Source organism: Notolepis coatsorum, assembly GCF_963971535.1.
Source record: "Notolepis coatsorum genome assembly, chromosome: 18".
NCBI lineage: Eukaryota > Metazoa > Chordata > Actinopteri > Aulopiformes > Paralepididae > Notolepis > Notolepis coatsorum.
This window is the reverse complement of record NC_140182.1, coordinates 19,262,638-19,290,437: the sequence shown is the minus strand read 5'-3', so window position 1 is coordinate 19,290,437 and position 27,800 is coordinate 19,262,638. Positions and strand designations below refer to the sequence as shown.

General features: G+C 40.9%; 1 protein-coding gene across 1 annotated transcript; it reads left to right on the top strand.

Annotated features, from left to right (window-relative positions):
- Positions 1-956: 956 nt before the first annotated feature.
- eif3ja (eukaryotic translation initiation factor 3, subunit Ja) lies at positions 957-27,800 on the top strand (the record flags this gene model as incomplete). The annotated part of the gene is made up of 9 exons (XM_084335095.1): positions 957-984; positions 1,077-1,168; positions 2,432-2,455; positions 5,343-5,394; positions 8,138-8,229; positions 21,563-21,677; positions 23,024-23,185; positions 24,488-24,561; positions 25,340-27,800. 9 exons carry the CDS (start codon positions 957-959, stop codon positions 25,472-25,474), a joined length of 774 nt encoding a protein of 257 aa, XP_084191221.1. The 3' UTR covers positions 25,475-27,800.

The following is a 27,800-nucleotide window of genomic DNA, read 5'->3' as shown; positions in this document are numbered from 1 at the left end:
GTTACATGCCTGATAAGTAAAATGCGGCGTTTTTTCCCCCCATCCATTTCATTCAGTCCAATCCAATGGGTGCAATACCATCCGGAGAGACGATAGGGGGTGGTATTTTCCCTGTTCGAGCTCAGAGAGAGTCCCAGTGGTAACGTGAGGCTAGATTGATGAAAAATGAATGGAAATCGCTAATAAAAAAAAACAACGATTAAAAACTACATTTCTCGTGGCTGGCACTCAAAGTGTTACAATGTCCCTGTGGCCATATTCAAACTAATAATAACTAACTAATAATTGACCCAATAACTGTTCAACTAAATCAATGTATGCAAAACGTTTAGTCTCTGGATGTGTGATATGTGCAAGATAAATTGGCATTGTTGGCAAGTGCTTTTGTTTTTCGATTAATTAGAGAGGCATTTCGTTGTCAATGTTGCACACAACACAGATATTGGTAGCCATAGTAGTCCTCATTTGATAAGAGTTTCTCTCAGAGATACCCCCCTATTATGTTTTGGATTTTGTAGGAATTCGCCCAGACCACCGACCCATTAGTCAAGGGCTTGCGAGTCTAGCCATCCGTGGTCAGTTACAGTTACAATATAATTTACAGTAACAATATCATTAAATCATTACATTCAGAGGGGGGGGGGGGTGGACATACAGGGAAAGGTAAACGTCACGGGGTCAGGTCTCAGTTATCTGGTTTGTGAGAGTTGATCATATAACAAATATTGATTGGACTTAAATCTTAATTTGATTGGTGTTAACTGCCGACGCTTTTATGCTGAAGTGGCCGTTTTTTTAAGTGTGGCGATGGAGAAACAATTAACAGAAGTGGGTGGGGGGGCTTGTTGTGTCCAAAGAATGAATTCCTAGCACGTATCGCGGAACTACATATATTTACTTCTCTAGCGCCTTGTACAGTACACCGACGGAATTCTTACACCAGAACACATGCAAAGATGGCGGCGGAGGAGGCAGACTCCTGGGGTGAGTATATACCCAATAATAATATATGTAAAAACGTAGTCCTATTTGGTGGAAGCTTTCTAATAATGAATGACATTTTCTAATGTGTCTAGATGCTGAATCGTTCGAGCCAGACGAGACGCCAAAAGAGCCAGTTGTTGTAGTGGATAAGTGGGAAGGCGAGGACGAGGAGGATGATGTCAAGGTAAGTTGGCTGCCGTTAACTAGCTTGTAGCTCACTCTAACCTAACCTGTTCGCTTTGCCATTTGAAATAGACGTATCAGAGATCCTCGTCGTTGACGAGGTAACGCAAATATATATATTTTTAGTCACAATGATAATTGTTAGTTTATATTGTTTACGTTAGTTAACTAACAACTAATGGTATGATCGTCAATAATCCAATGTACAGTGTTGTTTGTACAGTGTCCCCCCCCCCCCCACTCCTACCCAACCCCCCCCCCACCCCCCCCCACCCAACCACCTCCAATGTACAGTCCCCCCTCACCCCCACCTACCCAATCCAATGTACAGTTTCCATGCCTAATGTATATACTCTTTTCTTTCTGGACTCTTTTTGTATCACAAACAGTACTGTAATTGCAAATCTGGTATGTCATAAATGTATAGATGGAGCAGTACTGTCTATCTGTATGTCATGTATGTCATATATGTTACGATGAATTGAAAATGGGGGACCCTGATGTAAACAAGACGAAAGTCTTTCTCTGGTCTGCATCCCCTTAACAATTGTATGTATTGAGCTGTACTGTACTGTACCCATTCTGCAATCTGTTAATAAAGTTTTCATTCATTCATTCATTCATCGTTAGCTAGCTAGGTAACTTGACAATGTGTTGTACGTCATTACTGAAATGACAACGTCATGGCGAACTATTTGCTCATTTTCAAAGGCGTGTCCCGTCATAGAAATGCTATAGATGGAACATTTTAAGAGATGTTAAGCGGATGTAAAATGTATATCAATTTGAAAACGTCAAACAGTAATGTTGAAGTACTTACTACTTGCAGGCTGCAGGTAACTTTCTCCATAAGGGATTCTATTGCAATACACATTTGTTTTGATCATTGCAACTCTTGCTAGTATGTGTAGATATCTGTTAACATCACTAGAGATGTCAGCATGTGACTGCCTTAATATCTAAAACGTTTATACCACCTAGCTGACTATATAGAACCTGTGAGGACCCAATTATACTAGATGTTTGTGCTTACACTTGTGTTTTATGCCATGCAACTTGAATTAGAAAGTTGTTTTTCTACAGTAAGTAGAAGGGGCGGAGGCTTCTCCCTTGATGGTCATGAGGTTTTCTGTGGCTGTGTTTCACACACAATGCTTCCAAACCGTCTTTTACTCCAAAATCTGCGCCAGAAATTTGTTGTCAACCTCCAAAGCCTGATGGCTGCACCTCATGTTTCCTCACACGACAACCCTTCATTCAACAGGATCCCAATGCAGCAGCGTACTTGGTACGGTCGGTGGAGGACCTTGGCTGTATAGGCCATTGGCTGGAACCGCTGTACTGCTGAGTGTGTTCTGCAGACTCACTCTGTGTCCAGGATGTTTTTCTGCAGCAGCACTTGTACTGATACTGGTCTCGGATATCGGTTCGATACCAGGCTGAAATAAAGAATCGGAATCTGAGAATTTCCCCAATACTAAAACCTGATGCCAAGGAACACGTCTAACATGCCAGAAATCAAAGCAAAGTGAAAATGTATTATATATCAATATTTTTTTGTCCAATGACCCCAAAATGACAGTCCAAGTCTATGCTATTCAATACAAATAATGGATTGGATCGGTACTCTGTATTGGCCGATGCCCAGTGACTCAGTAGAAGGGTTCACTTTCTTTTTTCACTAATCGCTTTAGTGTTGAGAAACTGAGCACTGTGCTGCATCCTCTCACCAGGCTCCAATGGGGGCAGCAATAATAATAATAATAATAATAATAATAATAATAATAATAATAATAATAATTATTATTATTATTATTATTATAATAAATATAGGGGTGTTTTTAGCCTTCAAACACCATGATTCATGTCCTTTTCCAAATCAGGAAGCTCGCAGTATAATCGGATACGTCTTATGTTCTGCTGAGGAAATGGTTGAAACTACATTGTATCTAAAGTTATAATGAATTTCATATGCCAGTGTGACAGGGCAACGTAGATGGCACAAGGCCTATGAAACTCCATGTGATATGAAATGTGATCTGATGCACAGTTTGCAACTCTCCCCTCCCAGGTACTCTAGTATGGCTGAATGAGCAGCACTCACTGTCTTTTCTGACCGGGTGAAGATCATATTGTAGTTGGTTAGTTACATCTCTACAGTATACATTTATACAATTATTTGATTTCAGCCAATCTCTTAGTTACAACAGCATTATAATAACCAACAGTATTTATTAGGGCTATAGTTCGCTATGCTTGTTTAGTGAAGAGAGGGATGAATTAAGTGTCTCACTTGCTGCCCATCGATATTGGGAACTTTGTGTGTTACGCTGGAGTGTTGTTTTTATTATAAGTATTTACGTTCGTTATGACAGAGGAGGAATGAAAGGACCCTGAGATGTCAGGAGCTGTGTGTGTGGTACGAGAGAAGGAGGAAGGAAAGGACCCTGAGATGTCAGGGGCTTTGTGTGTGGTCCTCCAAAGCATTCATCGTTGTTGTTTATCATTTTAGTGTTCTGCTCTTTCTGCATTGTTGTGCTGGATGCAGCGTAGTGAACTGGTGTGCCTAGGTGTGTTAATGCTGTTATTCACACATTGGGACACATTAACAATCCTACCTGGAGGGGAGAGAACAGATGGTGGAGGTAAACGGTACCCTATCCCCCCCTCCTCCCAGTGAGCTGTGGTGTTCCACTAGGAAGCATACTAGGACCGCTACTGTTCCTAATTTAGGCAAATGACATGTCGTCAGCTTGTGAATGCAACTTGTTCCTGTTCGCGGACGACTCAGCCCTGCTGGTCTCTGACGAGAACAAGTTACAGGTTGAAAAAACCCTCAGCTCGGAACTAGGCAATCTGCATATGGCTCGCTGATAACAAACTATCATTACACATGGGCAAAACAGAGTCCATTCTCTTCGGTTCAAATAACAAACTCAGCAAGACCGACGGCTTCTCCGTTACAGTGGGTGACAATATTGTCACAAGGAAAGATGAAATTACATACCTAGGTTCCATCCTAGAGGCAAATCTTTCCTGTGACAAAATGGCATCCAATGTAATAAAAAAAAGTCAACCAACGAACTTGATTCTTGTACCGGATCTCCTCTCTGGTAAACAAGAATACCCTGAAGACTCTGGCAGGAGCACTCATTCAAGGATACTACGACTATGCTTGCACCTCATGGTACCAAAGCACCTCAAAGGCGCTAAAAAACAAAATTACAAACATCTCAAAACAAACTGGTCAGACCTTACTCCTAGAACCCACCTCACCCCTGCCCACTTTGACAACCTAGGATGGCTTAGAGTAGACTATAAGAGTACAGCAACTTGCAATGGGCCTGGTCTACAAGATACACTACACGACTAAGGTACCCTTGTACATGTCAAAATACTTCCCAAAGGTCAGTGAATACCACGATCACAACACCAGAGGGAGCTCCACAAATCATGTTAAACCCAGATTCGGCTGAAACAAGGGACTAAACACGTTTCGCAATTATGCCACATCAATGTGGAACGCCCTACCTACAGCTGTAAAGGAATGTGAATCACTACCCACTTTCAAAACCACTCTCAAAGAGCACCTACGAGAGACTGCAATTCGAAACTGGCCCCTGTAAATGTCCTAACGCAACCCCCTCCAATGTACAATAAATGTCCTATTAAACCCAATAATACACGACTCTCTTCTTGGGACCAAGTAAGGTTTAGTCGATAATCCAATGTACAGTTACCCCCACCCCACCACCTACAATGTACAGTTTCCACCACACCTACCCAACCCCCTCCTACCATCCTCCTCCAATGTACAGTTTCTTCGTCAAATGTATATACTCTTTTTTTAGACTCTTGTATCAAAAACAGTACTGTATTTGTAAATCTGGTATGTCATAAATGTATAGATGTAGCAGTACTGTCTATGTCATATGTTTATGATTAATTGAAAATGGGGGACCCTGATGTAAACAAGACGAAAGTCTTTCTCTGGTCTGCATCCCCTTAACAATTGTGTGTATTGAGCTGTACTGTATTGTACCCATTCTGCAATCTGTTAATACAGTTTTCAATCAATCTTATGGGCAGGAGAGTGAACTGCAGCCCCCTCTCTTGACGCCTGCGTTGATTCGCATCTATGAAGCCATGTCCTTGTTTCTCCTTATTCTTCGCAGGATAATTGGGATGACGAGGAGGAGGAATCAAAGGATGAAGCAAAGAAAGCAGGTGACGGGATACACATGGCTATTATTAGGACTGCTATAAATTCAGTATTTTTTTTATTTTTTTAAACAAACATATAAACAAACATGACAACACACGATAAGATATACAAGCATTATTAACAGTGCACATCCAATGAAATCACCATATAGTTAAATGTCTTATACAGAATATACCACCAATACCTGCTATCTAATACCCTACACACATATGCTCCAGCTCGTACCCCCCCCTCCCGGACCCCCCATTGGATAATCCATCCATTATCCCTTGCTCCTAACCAGACACTACCATTATATGCTAGCTTTTATTTTCTCCACCACTTCTAACCACATTACAATCATTTATTGTCTTTCAATGGGATCATATTGTGATGAAATCATGGTATTGTGATTCTTATGTTGTCTAAATTGATAATAACAAGCACATTTGTCTTCTCCAAGACTCATAGACGTCATCTATGATCATTATATTCGGATACTCAATAAAGATGAATTTCAATTGAATTGATGCCTTTCCAAATGGCAAAGTTGAAATATCCAAATAGTTTGGGCCAGTCCTAAGTTAGTTCGACTGTGTGCTTGTTGACCAAATTTCCAATAGTGTTGGAGCCAGCTGTGTTTGTTGACTCGGTTTGGTTACAAGCTAAATAGCCAATCTAAGTTTTCTTATATTTTTCTCTCGCTCTTCCTTGCTTGCTCTCTTTCTCTCTACTCACCTTCCTCCAATCGGAGCATGGATGACTCCTTCAATGCCCAAACTGATTCACTCTCAAAAACTCTACTACATTGACTTTACGATACACACAAGTGCAGCAACCTTCTGTTATTAACATAGTTAGAAGCACATATAAATCATAAACTAAATCAATATCTGATCATATCTAGCCCATTAGCAAATGTAACCCTTATAACTATCAAATCAATCACTCACGGTAGCAGATTCAGATTGTTAAGAGGCTCATCCTATCGGCTGCCTCAGCTCTGACGGCAGGTGCGGTTGCCCACGGGTCTGCAGGCCATAACATTGATCCATCGCTGGCAAACCTTTAACTGGCATCATGTATGTGAGTGTCAGTGAAGAAAAGTTTCTTCATTTAAATATCATTATTCTAATGCAGTATGAGCAGCTCTCAATGTAAGTTTGTTGAACCACAGGCTCGCCAACAAGACAAGGCTTTACTCTTCTCGTCTATGAAGGGTCCCATGATAAATCTAAGCATCCAAAGTAAATAAAAAATGTAAGGACGACGGGACAACGTTAATTTAGAGTCTTGGGTTTTGGATTTTTGGGTTCGTCACATCCTGGGAGGGAAAAAAATGCCATTTAAAATGGCAGGCAAGTTAAAAGGCTGTTTTATATCAATATAGGCAACAATCTTTTTACTATTATTTCTTTCACTCCTGAATTCCGGTCAGCCCTATACGTTCTGCCGTCCTTGGTCTCAGCTTAATAGAATGACTCTGAAGACTCCAAATTACTTTATATTATGTGCATTCTAATGTCAATTTAATAACAACATTAATGTTGTTCTTTTGCCTTAATTTGCCCTTTTTTTTTATTATCTTTTTCCCCCTCCTTTTTTTTTCTTTCGATTTCTCCCATCCCACTGTTAGTCGTTATGCCAAATCCCAACCCCCTTCCTGGTTGTTGCGCACTTTCCCCTACTGTTGGTCCGAGAGGCCGGAGACTGTCTCATGCTTTCCTCCGACGCATGTGCAGCCAGCCGGCAGCCAGCCTGGCCGCACAGATTCTCACCGGGAGAGTGTAACGTGTGGGAGGCCGCACTACCTCTCACCAGATCCTACCTTCGCTGAGCAGGCGCCCCGACCGAACTGTAGGGGTTGCTGTCCACAACGCCCAGGACCCACCCACGGCTCCCCTCCCCCTAACTCAGCCAAACGAGTTAGTATAGCGATCAGCCCGAGCCAAGGCGAGACCGCAGCCTCTTGCATTGGTGACGAGCACAATCTCCGCTACGCCACCTGACCGCCCGCCTTAATAATTATTAATGTAACTCTAAATAATAAAGCTGTCTGGTTTGGAACCATAGGTTTGCATAATTATGTTTTCCTTGTTGGGGTCCAACCAGGCCAAGCAACCGGTTGTTCTTGCTGGGATTTTTATTCCACATTCTTTATTCTTCGGGAAAAGGAAAAAACAATGCTACACGTAAACCAACCAAACATTCCAGGCACGACCCCAAACCGATTCCCATCCTGGTCACTTACATTTCGGTCCATAAGTCGGACAGTAGAAAACCATACATCCCCACGTCTTTTGGTTCAGCCATTTATGGCCACATGGAAGATTGTTTGTCCACAGATCTAAAAATGATTCAAAGGTGTGCCTAAGTAAGTGGGAGGCCTGTCACACTTCTCATTTTGCGGTTACCCCCGGTAGTGTGATAGTAAAGGGTTAACCTGTAGTGTGGCAGTGAAAGGGTTAACCCGCTGTTGTGTCAGTGAAAGGGTTAACCTTCTGTGTATTGTCGTAGTGAAAGGGTTAACCGTTTGGTACCCTTTCACTACCACACTACAGAAGGTTAACCTGTAGTGTGGTAGTTAAAGGGTTAACCGTCTGTAGTGTGGTAGTGAAAGGGTAAACTGTCTGTAGTGTGGTAGTGAAAGGGGTTAACCCTTTGTAGTGTGGTAGTGAAAGGGTTAAGCCAACATTAGTGAGGAATTATTTACTCGTTGCTGATGAAATTCAAGACACCAACACTATTCTCTATTACCTTTTGCAGAAAAAAAACAGTCTGATAAGAAGAAACTAAGTGAGAAAATTAAAGAAAAGGAAAATTTACAAAGAAAAAAGGAGGAGGACTTGAAAAAAAGGGTAAGTAATTAATCTGTCAGTTGTTTATATAACTGCAGGTCCACAAAATGCATAATGGGATAAGCGGTGGCCTAAATTATAGAGAAGGTGGTTTGTGACCGGAAGGTTGCCGGTTCAATCCCCTGGACAGGCAGAAAAAATCTGGGTGGGGAATGAATGAATAGCTCTCCCTTGTCCCTCAATACCAACCACTGAAGTGCCATTGAGCAAGGCATTTAATCCCCAACTGCAACCAACACTGATAACTTTAGCAACGTACGTTGGCAAGATTAGTAACAGGCTGCAGTTCACTTGCTATCCATAGCTAAAAATTGCACAGGGCAGCCACAGCGTTATTTTAGACTGTCAAAATGGTTTGACCAAATTACCATCGGATTGCAAATATACAGTCGGGTTCATAAATATTTCGACATGAACACGGATTTTCATAATTCTGGCTCTCTACACCACCACAATGGATTTGAAATGAAACAATCAAGACATGCTTTAAGTACAGGCTCTCAGCCTGTTAAAATGATTTCTATATTTCTAGATGTGCCTTTTTAAGGGACCTGTTCCATGGCTAGGTGTGTTATTCCCTCGTTATTTAATTTACAAGGAGGAGATAAAATGATGGATAAAATAATCAGTGAAGCAAGCTATTATTAGGCATTAAAATTAGGTGTGGCTAAATCAACCGTTTGCATCATTCTTAAAAAGAAAGAACGCACTGGTGAGCTCGGCAACACAAAGACCCAGAAGACCACAGAAAATAATAATAATAAACTTTATTTGGGGGCGCCTTTCAAGACACCGTACAGGTCATAAAAACAAAGCAAGACAGTCAAAGTAAAAAATAGTGGTCTTGGCAAGTTAGAAAACAAACAAACAAACTACAAAAAAGGTGGGATTTCTATCCTTTCCTCCACACCAGCGTACAGGCTCCTGGCTCAGGTGAAGCTGTGATCCATGTGGTTCAGCAGCTCCTGGCTCGGGCGAAGCAGTGATCCATGTGGTTCAGCGGCTCAGGTGAAGCAGTGATCCATGTGGTTCAGCAGCTCCTGGCTCGGGTGAACCAGTGATCCATGTGGTTCAGCAGCTACACACCAGCGTACAGGCTCCTGGCTCGGGTGAAGCAGTGATCCATGTGGTTCAGCAGCTACACACCAGCGTACAGGCTCCTGGCTCGGGTGAAGCAGTGATCCATGTGGTTCAGCAGCTACACACCAGCGTACCGGCTCCTGGCTCAGGTGAATTAGTGATAGTGATCCATGTGGTTCAGCAGCTACACACCAGCGTACCGGCTCCTGGCTCAGGTGAAGCAGTGATCCATGTGGTTCAGCAGCTACACACCAGCGTACAGGCTCCTGGCTCAGGTGAAGCAGTGATCCATGTGGTTCAGCAGCTCCTGGCTCGGGCGAAGCAGTCATCCATGTGGTTCAGCAGCTCTCGGTACTCGCTGGTGGGGTACAAGGCGGCTGGGTACGAGGCGTGACACTTTGGACACTCCAGGAAGCTCGTCTCCAGGAGGTTACCCACTTTAGAGGAGTAGGGGCTGAGGGGGTCAAACTCCAGCCTGTTGTAGGAGCTGGGCTCGGAGAAGCGACTGCTCGGGTGCTGCTTTGCCGCCTCAAGCCTGCTGATTTGGTCATGGCCCGCCTTGCGTAGTTCTTTCAGACCCTTACGCAACTGGTGCAGCGCGATCCTCTCCTCACAGTCCTTAGCGGAGAGCTGCTGCAGCTCAGCAGACCTCTTCCTCTCCTCCTCCAGCCTGACAACCTGGGCATTGTTTGAAATTAATGGTGGGGATGGCACGGCGGCCGGCTGGTTCTTGAGGTTCTGGGTCCACTCAGAGAGGTCTGGGTACAACCTGTCTCTCTGCTCCACCACCGCCTCTCCTCTCCTGGCAGACAGCTTTTTTGAGATCTTCATCTTCTTCAGGTGAACAATAAGTTCTTCGGAGAGAATTGTTGAATATATATAGGACACAAATGTTCTAGAATGTTCTATTATGACATCATACTGTGACATCACAAATGTTCTAGAATGTTCTATTATGACATCATACTGTGACATCACAAATGTTCTAGAATGTTCTATTATGACATCATACTGTGACATCACAAATGGTCTAGAATGTTCTATTATGACATCATACTGTGACATCACTAATGGTCTAGAATGTTCTATTAGGACATCATACTGTGACATCACAAATGTTCTAGAATGTTCTATTATGACATCATACTGTGACATCACTAATGGTCTAGAATGTTCTATTAGGACATCATACTGTGACATCACAAATGTTCTAGAATGTTCTATTATGACATCATACTGTGACATCACTAATGTTCTAGAATGTTCTATTAGGACATCACTAATGTTCTAGAATGTTCTATTATGACATCATACTGTGACATCACAACGGAACATGTTTGAGTTTCATTTGAATAATATATGTATGGTAAGGCTGTCCCCGAAGTTTGTTTTTGGGATTAAAACTTCGTCAGGGTTCTTCGAATAATAATATAATAATAATCATACATATCCTCAAACTAAAAAAAATACCCCCCCCCCCCCCACCCCACCCCGTCATAGGCCTGAAAAGAAAAATAATTGAGCAAAGATTTCAACAAAGACCAGGGTTATGGAATAAGAGAGTCTGTTCATGCCACTTAGTATCCCATTTAAGTAACTTTTCATATTTGCGCCATAAAGATATGGCATGCGCTATTATCAGACCATAACGTAATCTACACTGCTTTAGTGAAATATCTGAAGACAATGTTGGCAAGATTAGTAACAGGCTGCAGTTCACTTGCTATCCATAGCAAAAAATTGCACAGGGCAGCCACAGCGTTATTAGACTGTCAAAATGGTTTGACCAAATTACCATCGGATTGCAAATATACAGTCTGGTTCATAAATATTTGGACATGAACACGGATTTTCATAATTCTGGCTCTCTACACCACCACAATGGATTTGAAATGAAACAATCAAGACATGCTTTAAGTACAGGCTCTCTCAGCCTGTTAAAATGATTTCTATATTTCTAGATGTGCCTTTTTAAGGGACCTGTTCCATGGCTAGGTGTGTTATTCCCTCGTTATTTAATTTACAAGGAGATAAAATGATGGATAAAATAATCAGTGAAGCAAGCCATTATTAGGCATTAAAATGAGGTGTGGCTAAATCAACCGTTTGCATCATTCTTAAAAAGAGAGAACGCACTGGTGAGCTCGGCAACACCAAAAGACCCAGAAGACCACAGAAAATAATAATAATAAACTTTATTTGGGGGCGCCTTTCAAGACACTGTACAGGTCATAAAAACAAAGCAAGACAGTCAAAGTAAAAAATAGTGGTCTTGGCAAGTTAGAAAACAAACAAACTACAAAAAAGGTGGGATTTCTATCCTTTCCTCCACACCAGCGTACAGGCTCCTGGCTCAGGTGAAGCAGTGATCCATGTGGTTCAGCAGCTCCTGGCTCGGGCGAAGCAGTGATCCATGTGGTTCAGCGGCTCAGGTGAAGCAGTGATCCATGTGGTTCAGCAGCTCCTGGCTCGGGTGAAGCAGTGATCCATGTGGTTCAGCAGCTACACACCAGCGTACAGGCTCCTGGCTCAGGTGAAGCAGTGATCCATGTGGTTCAGCAGCTACACACCAGCGTACAGGCTCCTGGCTCGGGTGAAGCAGTGATCCATGTGGTTCAGCAGCTACACACCAGCGTACCGGCTCCTGGCTCAGGTGAAGCAGTGATCCATGTGGTTCAGCAGCTACACACCAGCGTACAGGCTCCTGGCTCAGGTGAAGCAGTGATCCATGTGGTTCAGCAGCTCCTGGCTCGGGTGAAGCAGTCATCCATGTGGTTCAGCAGCTCTCGGTACTCGCTGGTGGGGTACAAGGCGGCTGGGTACGAGGCGTGACACTTTGGACACTCCAGGAAGCTCGTCTCCAGGAGGTTACCCACTTTAGAGGAGTACGGTGGGGGAGTTAATGGTGGGGATGGCACGGCGGCCGGCTGGTTCTTGAGGTTCTGGGTCCACTCAGAGAGGTCTGGGTACAACCTGTCTCTCTGCTCCACCACCGCCTCTCCTCTCCTCGCAGACAGCTTTTTTGAGATCTTCATCTTCTTCAGGTGACCAATAAGTTCTTCGGAGAGAATTGTTGAATATATATAGGACACAAATGTTCTAGAATGTTCTATTATGACATCATACTGTGACATCACAAATGTTCTAGAATGTTCTATTATGACATCATACTGTGACATCACAAATGTTCTAGAATGTTCTATTATGACATCATACTGTGACAGCACAAATGTTCTAGAATGTTCTATTATGACATCATACTGTGACATCACTAATGGTCTAGAACAGGGGTCTCAAACTCGCGGCCCGCGGGCCGGATGATATTTTGCGGCCCCCTACTGGACGTCAACGTTTAGTGTTAGTGCGGCCCGCGCGCAACTGTTTGCCGAGTCGTTGCGCGAGAGTTGGAAGTTTTATTTATTTTATCACTTGTAGGCTACCATAGCGCAGGCTCATGACAGCAACGTTATGTTAGTGACTTGGTTGAAACGTGATATCAAGTAAAGTGGAAGCAAATGCATCCTCGCTCTCTCTCTCCTCTGCGAGCAGTGCTCTGCATGTCCCGCAGCACTGCCACTGTCTGTCTGTGTACGAGTCTGGTCCAATCACATACGCGTCCCGTCAGCGTTTTTCCCCCTCACCCACAGTCTGCGAATCAGATGCAGAGTAGGGGAGTAGGGCGGGTCTTCACGGACTGCATGTCGTCTCTCTCTTTCAGTTCAAATCGGAGCAGAGTTGACAGCGCATCTATTCTACAGTAAACTCGCTCCCAGTTTTATCTCTGTGAGATAAATGTAGCTATTAGCCTATTTTCGCCAGCAGGCAGCCAGCAGAAAAATATGGCATTTTCAAAGATGGTCAGTAAAAGAAAAGTTGGCTGCAATTCAAAGGTGAATGGACGGGGAAATAATCCGTTCATGCTGAGTCCCAGCCAGGGGCGTAGCTGGAGATTCTGGGCCCCATGAAAGAATCAATTTGTGGGCCCCCAATCTATTAAAAAATGTGGGGCCCCCAATCTATAAAAAAATTTGGGGCATTTGCTGGGCCCTTGGAATCATCCTAAACCCCCCCCCCCCCCCCCCCCCCCCCCCCCAGCTACTCCCCTGGTCCCAGCACCAAACCAATTATGTGACTATATGCCGAGAAACGGTAGCTATTTGAAAATAATGTATGACTGAAGTGATGGAGACCATGTTTGAAGGCAAACAAAAGCAAATCCCCCTCAGATCGCACAGCAACCAGAATAACTGAAATACTGGCACAGTGCATTTCCATAGCTGTGGATGAGTCCACTGACACCACTGAGAAGCCTGAAGGTAAGACTGAGAAGATTGGATCAGTTGTACTTTTTTTTTGAATACTTGAAACCCTTTTTTTGTGGAATATTTGATGCGGCCCAGCCTCACCCAGACTCTACCTCCAGCGGCCCCCAGGTAAATTGAGTTTGAGACCCCTGGTCTAGAATGTTCTATTAGGACATCATACTGTGACATCACAAATGTTCTAGAATGTTCTATTATGACATCATACTGTGACATCACTAATGGTCTAGAATGTTCTATTAGGACATCATACTGTGACATCACAAATGTTCTAGAATGTTCTATTATGACATCATACTGTGACATCACTAATGTTCTAGAATGTTCTATTAGGACATCACTAATGGTCTAGAATGTTCTATTATGACATCATACTGTGACATCACAACGGAACATGTTTGAGTTTCATTTGAATAATATATGTATGGTAAGGCTGTCCCCGAAGTTTGTTTTTGGGATTAAAACTTCGTCAGGGTTCTTCGAATAATAATATAATAATAATCATACATATCCTCAAACTAAAAAAAATACCCCCCCCCCCACCCCGTCATAGGCCTGAAAAGAAAAATAATTGAGCAAAGATTTCAACAAAGACCAGGGTTATGGAATAAGAGAGTCTTTTCATGCCACTTAGTATCCCATTTAAGTAACTTTTCATATTTGCGCCATAAAGATATGGCATGCGCTATTATCAGACCATAACGTAATCTACACTGCTTTAGTGAAATATCTGTGAAGACAATGTTGGCAAGATTAGTAACAGGCTGCAGTTCACTTGCTATCCATAGCAAAAAATTGCACAGGGCAGCCACAGCGTTATTAGACTGTCAAAATGGTTTGACCAAATTACCATCGGATTGCAAATATACAGTCTGGTTCATAAATATTTGGACATGAACACGGATTTTCATAATTCTGGCTCTCTACACCAGGGGTTCCCAAACTTTTCAGGCCGAGGCCCAGAAAATAAGGCGTCAGAGAGCCGCGGCCCAATGCACATCGTCTGGCGTTTTTTTTTTTTTTTTTTTGCCAGGCGACCGATTTTTTAAGCCAAATATCACTTCAATCCTATTAAGTTAGTTCAAGTTAGTTATTCATTTATATGTGCTATTTATGAGAGGGCTAACTTGTTGCAAAATAATAATGATAATAATAATAGCCTCATTAAAATACTATTGTTGCTTCGGTTGTTTTCAGCGTTTTATGTGCATAATCTGTTATTTAGTTTGAAATGTTGGTTGAAATAAGTAGATTTTTCGTTTTTGTTTATTTATTAAGTTAATATAAAACCATATAGTCACATTTTAGAATACAATAGAATAGAATTTTAGAATACAACTAGAAACAATGTCCTGGCCTGCTTCTAAGTTCAGTGGCCTGACAAAAAAAATTTAAAAAAAAAAAAAAAATTTAAAAATTTAAAAAAAAAAAATTTAATTTTTTTTTTAAATCATCTCGCGGCCCACCCGTGGCTGCTCGCGGCCCACCTTTGGGTCGCGACCCCGACTTTGGGAACCACTGCTCTACACCACCACAATGGATTTGAAATGAAACAATCAAGACATGCTTTAAGTACAGGCTCTCAGCCTGTTAAAATGATTTCTATATTTCTAGATGTGCCTTTTTAAGGGACCTGTTCCATGGCTAGGTGTGTTATTCCCTCGTTATTTAATTTACAAGGAGATAAAATGATGGATAAAATAATCAGTGAAGCAAGCCATTATTAGGCATTAAAATGAGGTGTGGCTAAATCAACCGTTTGCATCATTCTTAAAAAGAGAGAACGCACTGGTGAGCTCGGCAACACCAAAAGACCCAGAAGACCACAGAAAATAATAATAATAAACTTTATTTGGGGGCGCCTTTCAAGACACTGTACAGGTCATAAAAACAAAGCAAGACAGTCAAAGTAAAAAATAGTGGTCTTGGCAAGTTAGAAAACAAACAAACTACAAAAAAGGTGGGATTTCTATCCTTTCCTCCACACCAGCGTACAGGCTCCTGGCTCAGGTGAAGCAGTGATCCATGTGGTTCAGCAGCTCCTGGCTCGGGCGAAGCAGTGATCCATGTGGTTCAGCGGCTCAGGTGAAGCAGTGATCCATGTGGTTCAGCAGCTCCTGGCTCGGGTGAAGCAGTGATCCATGTGGTTCAGCAGCTACACACCAGCGTACAGGCTCCTGGCTCAGGTGAAGCAGTGATCCATGTGGTTCAGCAGCTACACACCAGCGTACAGGCTCCTGGCTCGGGTGAAGCAGTGATCCATGTGGTTCAGCAGCTACACACCAGCGTACCGGCTCCTGGCTCAGGTGAAGCAGTGATCCATGTGGTTCAGCAGCTACACACCAGCGTACAGGCTCCTGGCTCAGGTGAAGCAGTGATCCATGTGGTTCAGCAGCTCCTGGCTCGGGCGAAGCAGTCATCCATGTGGTTCAGCAGCTCTCGGTACTCGCTGGTGGGGTACAAGGCGGCTGGGTACGAGGCGTGACACTTTGGACACTCCAGGAAGCTCGTCTCCAGGAGGTTACCCACTTTAGAGGAGTAGCTGCTGAGGGGGTCAAACTCCAGCCTGTTGTAGGAGCTGGGCTCGGAGAAGCGACTGCTCGGGTGCTGCTTTGCCGCCTCCAGCCTGCTGATTTGGTCGCGGCCCGCCTTGCGTAGTTCTTTCAGACCCTTACGCAACTGGTGCTGCGAGATCCTCTCGTCCTCACAGTCCTTAGCGGAGAGCTGCTGCAGCTCAGCAGACCTCTTCCTCTCCTCCTCCAGCCTGACAACCTGGGCATTGTTTGAAATTAATGGTGGGGATGGCACGGCGGCCGGCTGGTTCTTGAGGTTCTGGGTCCACTCAGAGAGGTCTGGGTACAACCTGTCTCTCTGCTCCACCACCGCCTCTCCTCTCCTGGCAGACAGCTTTTTTGAGATCTTCATCTTCTTCAGGTGACCAATAAGTTCTTCGGAGAGAATTGTTGAATATATATAGGACACAAATGTTCTAGAATGTTCTATTATGACATCATACTGTGACATCACAAATGTTCTAGAATGTTCTATTATGACATCATACTGTGACATCACAAATGTTCTAGAATGTTCTATTATGACATCATACTGTGACATCACTAATGGTCTAGAATGTTCTATTAGGACATCATACTGTGACATCACAAATGGTCTAGAATGTTCTATTATGACATCATACTTTGACATCACTAATGGTCTAGAATGTTCTATTAGGACATTATACTGTGACATCACAAATGTTCTAGAATGTTCTATTATGACATCATACTGTGACATCACTAATGTTCTAGAATGTTCTATTAAGACATCACTAATGTTCTAGAATGTTCTATTATGACACATACTGTGACATCACAACGGAACATGTTTGAGTTTCATTTGAATAATATATGTATGGTAAGGCTGTCCCCGAAGTTTGTTTTTGGGATTAAAACTTCGTCAGGGTTCTTCGAATAATAATATAATAATAATCATACATATCCTCAAACTAAAAAAAATAACCCCCCCCCACCCCACCCAGTCATAGGCCTGAAAAGAAAAAGAATTGAGCAAAGGTTTCAACAAAGACCAGGGTTATGGAATAAGAGAGTCTGTTCATGCCACTTAGTATCCCATTTAAGTAACTTTTCATATTTGCGCCATAAAGATATGGCATGCGCTATTATCAGACCATAACGTAATCTACACTGCTTTAGTGAAATATCTGTGAAGACAATGTTGGCAAGATTAGTAACAGGCTACAGTTCACTTGCTATCCATAGCTAAAAATTGCACAGGGCAGCCACAGCGTTATTAGACTGTCAAAATGGTTTGACCAAATTACCATCGGATTGCAAATATACAGTCTGGTTCATAAATATTTGGACATTAACACGGATTTTCATAATTCTGGCTCTACACCACCACAATGGATTTGAAATGAAACAATCAAGACATGCTTTAAGTACAGGCTCTCTCAGCCTGTTAAAATTATTTCTATATTTCTAGATGTGCCTTTTTAAGGGACCTCATTGTTCAGGAAAACACATTGTTAATGACATGACGGATTGTGAATTTTGTGATTGACTCAAATTCTATTTATTTGGAAAAATAAATAGTCACTTTATTTGAAGAGTCAAAACTGTTCTCTTGGCTTTGTTTTGTTCATAGTAGTAACGCTCATGTCATGATAAATCTGGTTAGGTCAACACTACAGGAATATACATAAAAAAATATATATATATAATACAATAAATATATCTGGTATCGGTATCGACCTTGAGGAACGGAAAGTTATCGGTATTGATATCGGGGTCAAAAAATCAACCCCTAATTAATATAATTTGCTGTCTCCCGACACCAACCGGCCATATGGGGAGGCTATACAGGATATCAGCTGCGTCCTCCTCAGATTGCTTATTCATGTGCTTTATAACGGAGCAGATGGATAACCATTTGACTCCATCCTCCCAGATACCGTCAGAGATTGATTTTGTACTTGCTTTTAATTTTGCCATAATTAATTAGATCATTACAACTGTTTTCCATTGATCTTCCCTGTTTAAACCCAAAACCAAGAGGTGAATTATATCCACAGTGGTAGGGCTAACTCTAATGTAAGGGTGTGATGCAGAGACGGGCCCTGTTCACATGCACGGTTATTTCCAGTTTTTTTATACTACCAGCGGGGAAAAATAAATAAATAAATAAGAATAAAAATTAATAAATTGTGACTGCTTGATTTTTCCTCTTTAAATGCAGCTCTAGGACCATAGCCTAAATTAAGGCTGACTGAAGATAGCCTATTCTCTTTTAAATTATTATTACAATACTTCCATTATCATTATTATATAAGCTTAATTTTCGTTATCAAAGCATTCCCTCGAACGGACGGGTATGTCATATCTATGTGTATATATATATATGTGTGTGTATTAGGGCTGACCTTCAATTTTTTTTGGAATTTGAAGCTTCGGGGCCAAAAAAAAGAACTTCAATTTTTCTTTTTTTTTATGTTGTGGGACAGCACTTTGTTCAACTTTGTCAGTGCTGTAAAGTTTTAATCTTAGACAAACTAAACACTTTGCTTTCATGTCATTTGAGGCTTTTTAAAAGTAGCACAATGAACACAAATCTGTCAGTGCCGAGTCCGACCTCATCTTAAATAACAAACGGCATTGCTTGTTGTAGTTAACAAAGAGAGGCAGAGTTGATTTTGATTTTTTTTTTTTAATCTGATTTTTATTTTCATATTCGAATCCCATGCCCATCGAACGAAGCTTAAAAGTATTTAAGACAGCCCTCTAGTGTGTGTGTATATATAATATATATAATAATTTCTTTTACTCCCGGCTACATAATAATTTCCTGCATGGTCTGACTTCATTTATTTGTTATTGCCTATAGCTACATTAAGCGACTAGTATTATTTGATTGGAGTTTGAGCTGAAGGGGCGACAGTGGCTCAGGAGGTGGAGCAGTCGTCTGGCAATCCGGAGGTTCCCGGTTCGATTCCCGCTCCTCCCGGGCAGCGTGTCGATGTGTCCTTGAGCAAGACACTTAACCCCTAATTGCTCCCGATGAGCAGGTTGGCACCTTGCATGGTTGCCTCCGCCATCGGTGTGTGAATGTCTGAGTGAATGGGTAAAAATGTGAGTAACAAATTGTAAAGCGCTTTGGATAAAAGCGCTATATAAAAAAAAAAAGCAGCCTAAACAATATGTTTAGTTACCACTCTGTGTATTGCCCAGCAGCTTCACAAAGGTAATGCTTTTATTTTAATTTTCTATTCCTTCGTTTGGGGAAGCGGGAGGAAGGGGAGGTATGGGATGTGTTTGTGTGTTATTGTGCGCTCTTACATTGTTCGTGATGTCCTATTTCACTCTATAAAGTCTGATTATGATGACTCCTAATATCAATGGTAATATCAGTTTAGCCAGATTTAGATACATTTTCGCGTAAAAAGACGCTCGCCTGACATATCTGCATGTAACTCGAGAACCGATGAATGGATTTTGTCGAGTCGGATGGCATTCGAACGGCAACAAATGGCGCTTTAATTCTGTAATTTATATGTTCGGCGAGAAATACAGCCCCGAGCCTTCAGAAGCTCGCAAAGTGCAGTGAGACTGAAACTGAAAAAGCCGGAGATTTTCACGCGCCAGCTCTCTCTTTCCACGGTTAAATGTGACAGAGATATATAAGAGATATATCTTTACACTGTTTATTTACTTGATAGTATTTTTATTATGTCCTTTTATCGCGCTGTATAGACAGCGTGAACCCACGCATCTGCGTATTGTAAATGCCAGTGTTGGAGCTGTGCTGGCCAGCGGGGCTCCACACACTCCCGACCGAGGCGCACACACAAATACCTCCCACGCATACAGGAGACAAACGACGTCTAACTTGCCTGCCAATACACAACGTTCTGAAAAGTGAAATGAAACTATATCGTTTAGCCTTTAATGTAACCGCAGCCTAGTTGTTATGCCAATTCCCAATCCCCTTCCTGGCCGTTGCGCACTCTACCCCATACCGTCGGTCTGGGAGAGCGGAGACTATCGCATGCTTCCTCCGACACATGTGTAGCCAGCCCACCGCTTCTTTTCACCTGGCAGCGCGGACTCTCACTGGGAGAGTAACGTGTGGAAGGTCACTACCTAACCAAAGAGTTTTTTAAGGCAAATAAGTGAAATGTTATGCAATGGCCAAGTCGATCACCTGACCTGAATCCAATTGAGCATGCATTTCACTAGCTGAAAACTAAACTGAAGGGAAAAGTCCCCAAAAACAAGCAGGCTGTAATCGACTGCAAAGGATTTGCAACCAAGTATTAAAAGTGACCAGAAGAAACGTTTGTAATTCCTACACTGTTCACTTGATTTGGATGTAAATACCATTGAAGCTGCACTTGAAGCATACAATGACTGCTTCATTTCAAGTCCATTGTGGTGGTGTACAGAGACAGAATTATGAAAATTGTGTAAATGTCCAAATATTTATGGCCCGACTGTTTCCAGTTAGAGGAGTCTGGTGAAGCATAGCAGGTGTTAATATATCATAATGCTTGTATGTTTCCAGTTAGAGGAGTCTGGTGAAGCATAGCAGGTGTTAATATATCATAATGCTTGTATGTTTCCAGTTAGAGGAGTCTGGTGAAGCATAGCAGCAGGTGTTAATATATCATAATGCTTGTATGTTTCCAGTTAGAGGAGTCTGGTGAAGCATAGCAGGTGTTAATATATCATAATGCTTGTATGTTTCCAGTTAGAGGAGTCTGGTGAAACATAGCAGCAGGTGTTAATATATCATAATGCTTGTATGTTTCCAGTTAGAGGAGTCTGGTGAAACATAGCAGCAGGTGTTAATATATCATAATGCTTGTATGTTTCCAGTTAGAGGAGTCTGGTGAAAACACAAAGGTGTTAAGTAAGGGATAATGTATAGCTATACTCGGTCATTGTCGCAAAATAATTGACCGACAGAGTTTAGAATACCGAGGCGCCTCGCCGAGGTGTTTTAAACGTAGTGAAGATCAATTATTTTGCGACAATGACCGAGTATAGCTATACATTATCCCGCTTATTACATGGCTAACTTACTAACAATATACCTAATTCATTTTACACCATCGACGAGACGAGATCAAATGCAGACGCAGTTGTTCTGTGGCTCCGTCCGCTGTCAGCCCAAATAAAGTTATTATTATCGCTGGCAGCCGGCAGGTGTGTGGACTGATTGCAATGATGCAGTGTGTGTCAGTGGGCTTGATTGCTACAGCTGCGAACAGCGGTCATTATTGCTCGGCAGAGGTCCGTTATCGAGTAATAACGGACCTCTGACACAAGCGCTATTGACCAATCACAATCAAGCATTTCGGCGAATGTTAAAACGCCATGTAATAATATATCATAATGATTGTATGTTTCCAGTTAGAGGAGTCTGGTGAAAACACAGAGGTGACACCGGAGGACGAGTTGGCGGAGAAACTCCGAGTGCAGGAACTACAGGAGGAGTCGGACCTGAAACTGGCCAATGAGGCTTTTGGTATGACCAAAGTAAAAGTGTTGGATACAATTTCTAGGTGTCTTTACTTTATTCTAGGTGTCTCCGTAATCTTTACTTTATTCTAGGTGTCTCAACAATGTTTTCTCTATTTTATGTGTCTCAATAATTACTTTATTCTAGGTGTCTCTAATATTTACTTTATTCTAGGTGTCTCAGTAATCTTTACTTTATTCTAGGTGTCTCAGTAATCTTTACTTTATTCTAGGTGTCTCTAATATTTACTTTATTCTAGGTATTTCAATAATCCTGTTACTTTATTCTAGGTGTCTCAGTAATCTCTACTTTATTCTAGGTGTCTCAGTAATCTCTACTTTATTCTAGGTGTCTCTAATATTTACTTTATTTTAGGTGTCTCAGTAATCTTTACTTTATTCTAGGTGTCTCAGTAATCTTTACTTTATTCTAGGTGTCTCTAATATTTACTTTATTCTAGGTATTTCAATAATCCTGTTACTTTATTCTAGGTGTCTCAGTAATCTCTACTTTATTCTAGGTGTCTCAGTAATCTCTACTTTATTCTAGGTGTCTCTGTAATGTTTACTTTATTCTAGGTGTCTGTAATGTTTACTTTATTCTAGGTGTCTCAGTCATCTCTAATTTATTCCAGGTGTCTGTAATCTCCTTTATTCTAGGTGTCTCTGTAATCTCTACTTTATTCTAGGTGTCTCAGTAATGTTTTCTCTATTTTATGTGTCAATAATGTTTACTTTATTGTAGGTATCGATGTGTAATTTATTCTAGATGTCTATAATATTTACTTTATTCTAGATGTCTCAATAATGTTGACTTTATTCTAGGTGTTTCAATAACGTTTACTTTATTCTAGGTGTCTCAATAATGTTTACTTTATTCTAGGTGTCTCTATACTATTTACTTTATTATAGGTGTCTCAATAATGTTTACTTTATTATAGGTGTCTAATGTTTACTTTATTATAGGCGTCTCAATGTTTACTTTATTATGTGTCTCTGTTTACTTTATTATAGGTGTCTCAATGTTTACTTCTAGGTGTCTCAATGTTTACTTTATTCTAGGTGTCTCAACGTTTACTTTATTCTAGGTGTCAATGTTTACTTTATTCTAGGTGTCTCAATGTTTACTTTATTCTAGGTGTCTCAATGTTTAGTTTATTCTAGGTGTCTCAATGTTTACTTTATTCTAGGTGTCTCTATAATGTTTACTTTATTCTAGGTGTCAATAATGTTTACTTTATTCTAGGTGTCAATAATGTTTACTTTATTCTAGGTGTCTATAATATTTACTTTATTCTAGGTGTCTCAATGTTTACTTTATTCTAGGTGTCAATAATGTTTGCTTTATTCCAGGTGTCTCAAACGACGTAACAGGAATTGATGCCATAAGCCCTTCCTCTAAAGACGACTTCACAGAGTTTGAGAGACTGTTGAAAGACAAGATATCCCCTTATGAAAAGTCCATACATTATTCCAGTTTCCTTGAGTCTTTGTTTCGAGATCTCTGTCTTTCATGTAAGTACTGAAACTTTATTTAGACAGAAATAGACCCAGTAGTAATGAAGCTTTATTTATACATAACAGAAATAGACCCTATTCACATAACTGCCTTTTAACCCATTCTCCGCCATTCACGTGTTAAGGCGGGTTTCTCCGCCATGCGTTGTCTGCCAATAACTCCGTAAGGCGTTTTTGAGATCAATATTTCATATTTTCGTCATGGTATTCATATTTCCCTCACGGAGCCTTGTCTGATGCTGTGGGACTCGGCACAACTCTGCAACGCTTCAATACCGCCACCTGGTGGCCGATCGGCGAGTTGCCAAACCGGAAGTGCCCATTGTAGCTGGGTCCGTCCCCTATTTTCGTCCGGCCACTCAGTGATCGTCCCGGGGCTCAATACAGACACCGTCGATATGGATCTTTGCCATAACTCAATAATCAACATGATTTGGACGTGTATTAGTAATATACAAACCGGAAATGGATCGCATCGATCAACATCCCATTATTGGGATCTGTTTGCTCCACTCTCATCGCCCAACGGTACGAGGAGACTGGGGTGAGTTTCAGCGTTTTTCTTTATCATTTTCGATACAAACTGCTCTGATCAATATATCACCCATACTACATAAATCATTTAACGTCGGTCATTGAATTATAAACTACCCCCCCCCCCTCCGTTCACCCGCAGATGACCAGTCATGACGTTTAGTACCATGTACAGTTGACATTTTTAATATAACGTTGATCGGTATCCAACTGCATTTGATCATCTAATATATGCATTTATGCCTATATCTCACGTTCTATGAAATATTGCAGAAAACGATAAAAACATATTTATACTCTAGACGGTATTTTTGTATGAATGTGTGAATGAAAAAGTAAAACGTTCCTACATCCTGAACGATAGATAATTGATGTTGAATGGGCCATAGTAATGTCAATTTAGCAATACAATTTAAAAAGTTATAGCCCTGCAAAGAAGGTGAACATCTCCATAGACAAATAGCGCTGGCAGAGGATGATTTAGGATGGATATAAGCCCGGCAGAGAATGGGTTAATAATGTCTTTGATAATGGCAGTTCAGGTTATTAATACTTTGTATGGTGCATGTATTCACGTCCATTGTGTTCGTATCCATTTTTGTACTGCCTCTTCCATTGACATTGAGTCAATGATATGTTGAGTTTCTCCAGACTGATGTTTGAGGTACAATTTGGACTCCATTTGTAATGTGAAACATTTGGGGTACAAATGTGCCGTCACTATACTGTATGTTGACAGTTGTATTTGTATATCTGGCTTTGCAGTGGAGGTGGAAGACTTGAAGAAAATCAACGGCTCGATTACAGTCTTGCTCAGTGAAAAACAGAAACAAGAAAAGGTTGGTTTGTTGGATGTAATAATGAATGGGTGAGAGGAGGGTCGGTTATCTCTGTGATTTATCTGCTTGTTACAAGTTTGATATGCTTTAGATTTAAAGGGAGGATTCCGGATTTTTAGAAGACCATAGTATTCTCAGGATGGGTCTTGCCGACCAATATGGTGCAATGCCACAGCTCATTGGCAACAATGGCCATTTAACGATAATGACCTGTTTATTTTGGTTACCATCACCTGTCTTCCGACCAAAGATGTCTGTGGTCAAATACTATGGGTTGATCACTAACCAAGCCTGTTTTTAGGACATTCGATTGTTTTAGTGAAATTGGCACCAAAAAAAAAACTGTCAGAATTTGTTAGCAATACTAGTGTAAGTCAGTCTGACGGCTTATCCTGTATATCCTGTATCCTTTCTAGAGATGATGGAAGTAAGTACCGGTAGGATTGACCATTATTCACACGGTGGAATGGAATCTCAACCTGAGCACGACATAAGAGCGAAATTGCCGCTGTGTGAATATGGTAAATGGCTTGCATGTGTCAAGAGAAATGGTCTCACTGACTTGCACAAGGATTGCTAACCAAATGCTAATGGAATGGCTGGTGCAGATTTATTTAAAACCAAAGAATATTGAAAGTCTCATCATGGTAGGCCTTGGTAAGTGATCATTAGGATAGGCTTATAAAAACCCTAAACCTTATTTTATTTTAAAAGAAAATTACAAGGAGTTATTAACTGAAAGTGAATGGGGGGGGTCTCTCTTTGTTGTTTTTAACAGCTACTAAATAAGGGAAAGAAGAAGAAGAAAGGAGTCGTTGCTGCAGGAGGTATGAAGTCCAAGATGAAGGATGACCTTGCAGACTATGGGGAGTTTGATGGAGGTTATGTACAGGACTATGAGGACTTCATGTAAAACCTCCTCTCTCGCACCTCCAGCTCCGCTCGGCTGTTCTGCTGCTCAAAGCCGTCTTTCCGAAGCCTCATGTCCAGTTAAAAATAAGTAAAGTCATTTTTGCAAAGAACATCCCAATACGGTCATTTTTTGTGAGAAGTAAACATCCTTTGCCCTTTGATTGACCATGCTGCATAACCACTCCCTCGATAAGAGTAAGGCACATATTTTGCCTACAGTGCGATTGAAAGTGATGGGAAAATTATATATACAGACTCTTATCGTTCCGTTAAAGTAAGTTAACTTTCTTTTAGTGGTCTGTCTAAATGAATTGTTACCGTGACTTCCATAGGAGGACCTAAGTTTGATGTTCTATGCAAATTAGATTTTCAATGTCCTTTTTTTTATTTATTTATTTTCATCTGTTGGTGTCTTTCGTGTCGACATTCCTAAAATGCTTTTTGAAACATGGAGGCATAAACATTTACACAAGCTGCTCATCACTCGAAAATACATAACATTTTCATGTGTACATTTTGCAATATGACATGAGGGCCCAAAGTATCACTGCAGTAAAAGTGTTAAGTTTTCTTAAAGGGAAGGTTTGGGATTTTGGTATCCACGCATTGACAAACCAAGACAATAGACCACCCAAGTAAGTATGCCATGAATACACACAAAATGATCCATATTTCGAATGCCAGATCCAAAAGCATTGTCTATGGGAAAATGAAAGGGCTTTTAAACTATAAGATCTGTGGCTATCGCAGAATCTCCTAAACATGGTATATTGTCTAGAGAATATAGTTCTCTTTTGTTTATGGCTGAAATGAATGCATTTAGAAGTCTATATGTAGAATGAAATAAATAAAAATTATAATTTCGATCCAGATGTTCCAAGCTTGTTCAAGCCCAGATTGATGTAATCTCACAGGTCTATATATAGCTATAGCTACTACAAATGGCCCTCCTTTGGTGTAAGCTACTTGCTGCTAGCAAAACAATGGCACAATGTTGAAATGGGGATTGTTCCAAAATGCCATCAGTGAATTCCACAAGAGTTTAGAGTACAAGTAAAACATTACTTCAATAAACTATACTTAATTTCCATGGGTCTGCAGGATTGAAATCATACATTCTGGGTTTTTTTCTCTGCCAAAGTATGTGCTACTATTTCTCTGCACAGCAGCAGTCATTTGTTGCATAGCTTTGCTGGTACAGAAGTGAAATCCTAAACCATCCCTTAAGAATGTGTTTACATTATTGCACAGTTTAAGAATATGCTGAATATTCAAATGCTACTACGATGGTAAAATAGAAAAATACCATTTTGGGTAAATATAAAAAAAATTATATGATTACGGAAAGTATTATGGGGGGGGGGGGGAGTACATTTTATTTTAGTCCTATTTATTTTTTTCCAAGGCAAGGAACTATGGCAAGGTACATACTAGAAAATACTGTCTGTTTATTTTTTCTCAAAAGGTTGTTGAAAGCCTGTCCCTAGCAATGAAATATGCTGTACTTTTAAACATTTCAAAACCCCATGTTTCTTAAAATATCTTTTTCATTTAAAGCTGCATTTTGTTTTAGGAGGAAGAATTACTCGATAATACAACAAATGCGACAATCATTTGAAAATTCTCTAATTACTGTCATCCAGGATCAAAACTAAATGTTTTATCTATAGGTAAAGTGAACTAACAGTAAGCCTGGAAGATGCTTCTTTGAAGTGTAAACATGTACTATAATAGATTAGCATTAGCACATATTAGAAACAACAGTGATGATTTTCAAGAAAATATACTAATGGATTTTTTTTAATCACTTCTGTGGTTCAATTATCCTCCCCAAAACGACAATACAGCTTTAAATACAGATCAGAAGGAAAATGTAGCAGCGTTTGCAACCTGTAAGACAACACTTGTAACACTTGAAGGAGAACAGTTGTTACTGTGACATGGATTTGTTCATGGCTTATGTCAAGTATCGCCAGAAACTGGAATGGACCAAATGTAACCAGGAGAGCTGTGATTTACAGTATATTTATATCACCCTGCACCCCTTTTTGTGTTTTTATCATTGCTGTTATTATTATTATCCCAATTTAATTGTCAAAACTGTATGCATCAGTACTTTCTCAAGGTAGAATGCAAATCATATTGATAATTAATTTTCATGAAATAATATTTTTAATTATTTATCTTTTTGCAACCTTGGCTATCCAGGTAATAACACTGTCAAATTGCACGATCAAATCTCGTGAAAAAACAGAAATGCCTGAGTTTGTGTTTGACGTGTTACTATTGTGATGCACCTCCAGTAGCATACCATACAGTTCCTGTAC